We start from the raw sequence: 5,703 nt of genomic DNA, 5'->3' as shown, positions 1-5,703 counted from the left end.
CGTAACTGAATTATCTATCATAACGTGTGTTGCCTGATGACCACTGGCCTGTGTGTAGCATGTTTATTGTTACTAACTACCATTCAACACCAACATTCCCTGTTTTCGGCACTTATATACACGTGTGCGTTTGCACATTACACATGGAAGCACGTCCTTAATTGACCTTAACTGTCAATAGGACGTCAATCAACACAAAACCAAAACCAAATGAGAAAATTAGCAAGACAAGATCGATTTTTTGCAACCAGTTTCATCAAGCCACATTACATTAATGATATAATTAGTCAAAATATCACGATATATTTATTTTCATATCACGTTTCTATTTTTTGGTACGTGCATGATTCAAATGATTTCCTAAATAATTACTGAGGGCGGTCGTTTTGAATTTAGAGTTTGAGAATTTTACTTGAATATGGCATTAAACTGATGGATTGGTGATACCATATTTTGTATTGCTTTCCTATATATAAACAATCAGTGTTTTTGGTACGAATTGACTAACACTAACAAAAGTATTGCATGCTACTAATTTTTTATTCAATTCAAACAATTTCAAACTTATGTCAAATAAATTATTTCCAATTATCACACCTTAACATTTCATTAGTTACTCAATGTCCAATGTTTTAACGACATCTGTCATTGACTTCCCAGGTATCCGCGAAAGACGTGACGTCATTAGCGAGTTGTCGCGAGGGCATCATCATGTCGTTGTGACGTTCGTTGTCGTAGGTTCCCAGCAGTCCTCCTGTCTTTCCATAGTACCAACCACTCAGTCCGATCTCGTACACATCACTTGGCACGTTATGTCGGACGGTGAATCCATGTCCCCTCACTGTGACGTCATCACCCTCATTGACGACGGTTATGTCCTCGTCGTGATATGGCATTTCCACAATGGCTCCATCCACTCTTAACTGTAAGCAGACAATAAGATATATATGATTTCCATAAACAAGTACTGGAATACCCGGAGTATTTCTCAATAAATGCAAGTTTTCATTCTTAGATCAGACAGTTTTTCTTCTAACTGTTCAGCATGTAATGTCAGCAAAAAACAAGGTTATATACATGCACTTACGCTATAATAAAACATTGCAAGCACTTAACGATCATTATTTTGTTATTAAGAATTTGTTGCTTATCATGTATATTCTATAATATTGTTATTGTCCCTCGTCGATAGATAACCTCACCTTGTTCTTTGGTAGGAGTTGTACAGCGTGTTTGATAGTGGTTATGATAACCCTTATCTTCTGTTTCCCCATGTAGTCGAGGACGATGGAGAAGTTACCATCCATATAGTCGCCAGCCAGCACGTAGCTACATCGACCGTTGAACTGGAAGGTTTTCCCGTCAAATGTTGTGAATGTGTTGCCCTCTACGGTTCCGAAAGCTGAAAAGTAATTACACAAACATAGATTGAATCCAAGCGATCCAATATCTTAAGACAACGATACCTTTTGTTAAAATACTAACTTTCAACAGATAAATCAGTTTCAATTTTGACGTGAAAATATATATGTAAAGCAACTATTTTACTTATTGATTAAAAAGCCACACGATATATCATGATCTAAACATCAATTCAAAAGTACCTTTTCCCACAAAGAGTCGTTAATGACTTTCATTAATACATTGAGGATAATTACCATCAAAAGGTGGCATCCAGGTGCTGAAATCTGAGGATGGTAAATAATCGTAGATGGATCTCAATTCACTGATATCGGGCACGTACGACCGAATGTTGTTGTAGTGTTGGATGACGTCAATACCTGGTAGAGTTTTCAGAGATTTCATGGGTACAACGAGGTAAGTGTCAGTTTGAACTTCGCCATTTAAAGGGTCGAACACAGTTATCTTTGTCTTCTCAAGGTCAGTGATGACAGTTTTCAGCGCTTCAATTTCATCCTCAATTATTTCCATGACGTGATCGTACACACTTGCGAGTGCGGCCTTGGTATTCTCTTCAACCTCCCAGAATTTGTAAGCGGCAGCGGCCTGTATTTGTATAGAAAGAATGAGTTAATGATGTTGCCTGTTTTTACGGCATATGATTTAAGTTTGAATGCTGTCTGTAAGTCACATAAGGGAAGATTTAAGTCTGTTTATCACAAAAAGAAATATCACATCATTGTAGTACCACATTTCCTTGTATACAGTAGGAGTAAGTTGAATTTTGAATACGATGTTGTGTATCTCTGATTATACAGATGTGTATGTTCGATTGTATATATCTATAGGCGTATCTGATTACTCAGACGTAACAGTTACAAAGTAAACACTATGTTACATGTCTCCTCTATTGTATATATTAGCATGAAAACATACTTTGGATTGAATGAAGTCTACTTCCGGTCGGTTCAACAGTCCGTACAGGGCGGAGTTTATCTGTTCTCTCCCATTGTACCGGGTGGCCGTGTATCGCTGAGCTAAGTCGTTGATAGATGGCAGTTGGTTAGTGACCTTTGAGACATAGGCGTTGTATTTAGCTTTTACCAGACGCAGAGTATCCGTGTTCAACGGTTGGGCAATAGCATCTACAGAAAGAGCAGTGATATCATTGTTACGGAACCAGTTATATAGCAATATAAAACGGACGGACGTTCAATGAAAAGACCCAAGTAGTTATACAAAGAATATATATATGAGACGTACTGGTCATATGGTCGTGGTAGGTTTTGAATGTCAGGAGGGCTGTTGTCGAAAGTTCCCCAAGTTTCACATCCAATGAATTCATCATGGTAGCAAAGTTCCTTCTTGATTCCTGTCCAATCGCCTGCAAATATAAGAACAAAAAGTTGTGATTAAAACATTTTAAATCATTTGTTTTGATTCATTTATCCTACAGTTCGAGTTTTGGATTTCAAGATTCAGGATTGTATATGCGTCACTTGTTTTGCCTATACATATTTTATGCCTACAAATATTCGGTAGATCAAAATACAATCTTTTTACGAATAATTAATATCTTATTCTGAGCTTAATAATAATAAATACTCAGCGTTAGAAAAAACTATTAAGCTATTTAACACAATGCATACACTACCAAGGGATGAGAAACAGTAAAAGATGTCAGCAATGATAATCATTCTAATACTAGTACTTTACTTTAGCAAAATAATCATTTCCATGAAGTCGACATTTCTCGATATACTTATTAAAGTCAAAGTAGAGTATTTACCTGCAGTAGTTCACTTCCACCAACAATGTACTCGTCCACGGAATCCTTCATCGGGTATGACACACGTGAAGAGGCCGCAGTTTCCATCCAACTGGCTAGATTTTGGAATTCCACAACGACTGTCGTGATATGTTCCCTTTAAAACAATACCGTTTGTAGCATTAGTTGGTTTACACCACACAAAATATTGAATCAACCATTTCTATACAAGTTTAACTATGTTAAGTTTGAAAAATGTGGGTTGTATTTCACTGTAGATGTGTACGATGCTACTTACGATAATTCGTCGATACGACTGTTCAACATATCACAGTCAACAGTTCCTCTCAGAGATGTTACTTCTCGTTGCATTCCTCTAATATTGTTGGCGGCTAACTGGAAGTATGGCGCAAGTTCTTCCAGGACGGAAGACCTGATGCTGTTGTATTTGGAGTTCACTTCCTCATTGACTCCAGATGATATTTCATTAAAGAGCTCCACGAAGTCTCTGCTGTTACGGACCATTCGTCGGAGTCCATATGTCTGTTGGATACAACAATAAAGTATATAAGAATCTTGTACCACAGCAAGTACATTGTAACTATTTATTGAAAATTATCCGAAGTACATGTGATATTATCTGTCTGTAAAGATACCTACCTTCAGATCCTGAACAAGGGTTGGGCGCCAGTGCAATCTCGTGTGAAGCATTCTGGATGTGTTTAGCCGCATGGCAAATAGGCTGTCGGTGATCCTTTGTGTGTTTTCCTCTCGGTATATCTCAGCTCTGATCGCGCTATTGTTCACATATTTGGCCTCAGCGTGGAGCACTTTGCCTTGGTTGTCTGTGTACATTACGTTTTTGGAAAAGAGATGAAGGAGAAACGTCACAAAGGAATATAAAAACACACAGATAAATTTTGATAAAGTTTCATTTTGCGAACAGTCAACAATCTCGTTCTTCGAGAAAATATGAATTAATTTACTTACCAATGTCGTAATTCATATGGAAACCCATGCTCAGTTTGCTAGGATCAATTATCAACTCTGCATCTACTGGTCTTTCATCATACAGATTATGGATAGAGAGTCTGTAGGGAACGCTGGTACTGACTTGTCCTGACACTTTTACGGATTTGATAGGAGACACCATCTGCAACATATTATTACGTATTATATGAATTTACAGGTTACATCTATGCGAAACGTTATCGCTTAAGTGGTAAAGGTATATGAACTCAAAATTAGATATAATGATATTTTGTAAAAAAATTACCTCGAATTTCATTTGCTTCCTCATGTTATCAATTTCCCCCATCAGGGCAAAGTTCTTCCTATTACGATTAGCAGTTAGGTATTGGAAGCCCATGTCGGCGGAGTATTTGTTGTCAGCATGGCCGAGGTTGGACGTCAGTTGGACATCAATGGTGGTCGCAGGATGAGTTACACCGACGACGAAGCTATAGTTCTTTCTGAAGCCTGAGGAAAGGTCTTCCACGCGTGAATGGATCACAAGGTTCTTGTTAACATCACCAGAGTAGCTGAATTCAGTCTTACCATCAAATATAATGTTCCCGCTGTTCATTGTTACTTCTGAGTCGAGCTTGACGTTCTATAGAAAATAACATAATTGATAAGGATGAACATAAAATAGGTGCCAAGCTGTTCCATTTTATCCAACACATATAAGTTTTAAATCAGATGCAGATAAGATTTCCAGATTAAATAAATTGTTATGACTCGTCATATTCTTATTATGTTTACATATAGAGATATGAACAAAGATAGTAAAACATATCCTAACCTTTCCAAGACTCGGGAAGCTAACGGAAAAGTCAGCCTTTGTTGATCTTCCTTGAGGATTCAGACTGCCTCTAACTCCTATTTTCTGTGTTTCGTCTCTGCCTGCATCCCAGAAAATGGCGCCCTCGGTGGTTCTGATACCATAACTGTCGCTAAACAGACTAGTCGTTTTTAAAGTTCTGGATGGAAGTCGAATAGCTAATGATTTGCTCTGTTCCATATTGCTTCGTCTGTTTCTATCAGATGTTTCATAGTCAATTCCGTATTTGGTAACACCGTCAACAATTAAGTTTCCACTGGAGCTCAAAGCGATAGAAGATCTGGTAAGAGACCCTGTAACAACAACCGTCTTTCTAGGTAATGTGACTGTCACGGACACATCTTTCCTCTCAGTAAAGCTATCACTTTTATCGTTTACAGCTGCTGCCATTCTAACGTTACTGTCTTGACTTTCGGTGTTCCAGTTTATATCCAAGTCTCCTCTGATGGCAGAGTCGGTTAATTCGCCGTTGGATGAAAATGACACTGGTCGGGGTGCTCGCATTGTTAATGCAGCTACGTATGAAGTGTCTTTACCAAAAACAACATCCATGTCGAGCATTTTATCGCCGTTCCACTCCGCGTTGACGGTTTCAGTGTATTTTGATGACACTAAATCATGATGTACTGCTATGGCACCGGAGCGTAAGAAAGAAAAGGGTGTTGCTACTGTCAGACCAACATTACCAGTA

At 38.2% G+C, this 5,703-nt stretch overlaps 1 protein-coding gene across 1 annotated transcript; it reads right to left on the bottom strand.

Annotated features, from left to right (window-relative positions):
* Nucleotides 1-521: 521 nt before the first annotated feature.
* On the bottom strand, nucleotides 522-5,697 carry LOC110461288. Its single transcript, XM_021514709.1, has 11 exons — nucleotides 4,974-5,697; nucleotides 4,446-4,781; nucleotides 4,160-4,322; nucleotides 3,830-4,014; nucleotides 3,468-3,712; nucleotides 3,191-3,326; nucleotides 2,665-2,785; nucleotides 2,338-2,546; nucleotides 1,659-2,007; nucleotides 1,203-1,402; nucleotides 522-923 (listed from the first exon to the last, which is right to left on the bottom strand). Exons 1-11 carry the CDS (start codon nucleotides 5,571-5,573, stop codon nucleotides 633-635), a joined length of 2,835 nt encoding a protein of 944 aa, XP_021370384.1. The 5' UTR covers nucleotides 5,574-5,697; the 3' UTR covers nucleotides 522-632.
* Nucleotides 5,698-5,703: the final 6 nt, after the last annotated feature.

The sequence above is a fragment of the Mizuhopecten yessoensis genome, unplaced genomic scaffold, assembly GCF_002113885.1.
Source record: "Mizuhopecten yessoensis strain PY_sf001 unplaced genomic scaffold, ASM211388v2 scaffold10601, whole genome shotgun sequence".
Classification (NCBI taxonomy): Eukaryota; Metazoa; Mollusca; class Bivalvia; order Pectinida; family Pectinidae; genus Mizuhopecten; species Mizuhopecten yessoensis.
This window is presented reverse-complemented; position numbering and strand designations above follow the sequence as displayed.

What these genes read in the sequence shown, in the direction of transcription:
- LOC110461288 (XM_021514709.1), bottom strand. Translation starts at nt 5,573, where the DNA reads ATGCTCGACATGGATGTTGTTTTTGGTAAAGACACTTCATACGTAGCT. An exon ending in GCTTCCCGAGTCTTGGAAAG is followed by an intron (nt 4,782 to 4,973) that starts GTTAGGATATGT and finishes TATTTTCTATAG; the next exon opens with AACGTCAAGCTCGACTCAGA. An exon ending in GGAAGCAAATGAAATTCGAG is followed by an intron (nt 4,323 to 4,445) that starts GTAATTTTTTTA and finishes AATATGTTGCAG; the next exon opens with ATGGTGTCTCCTATCAAATC.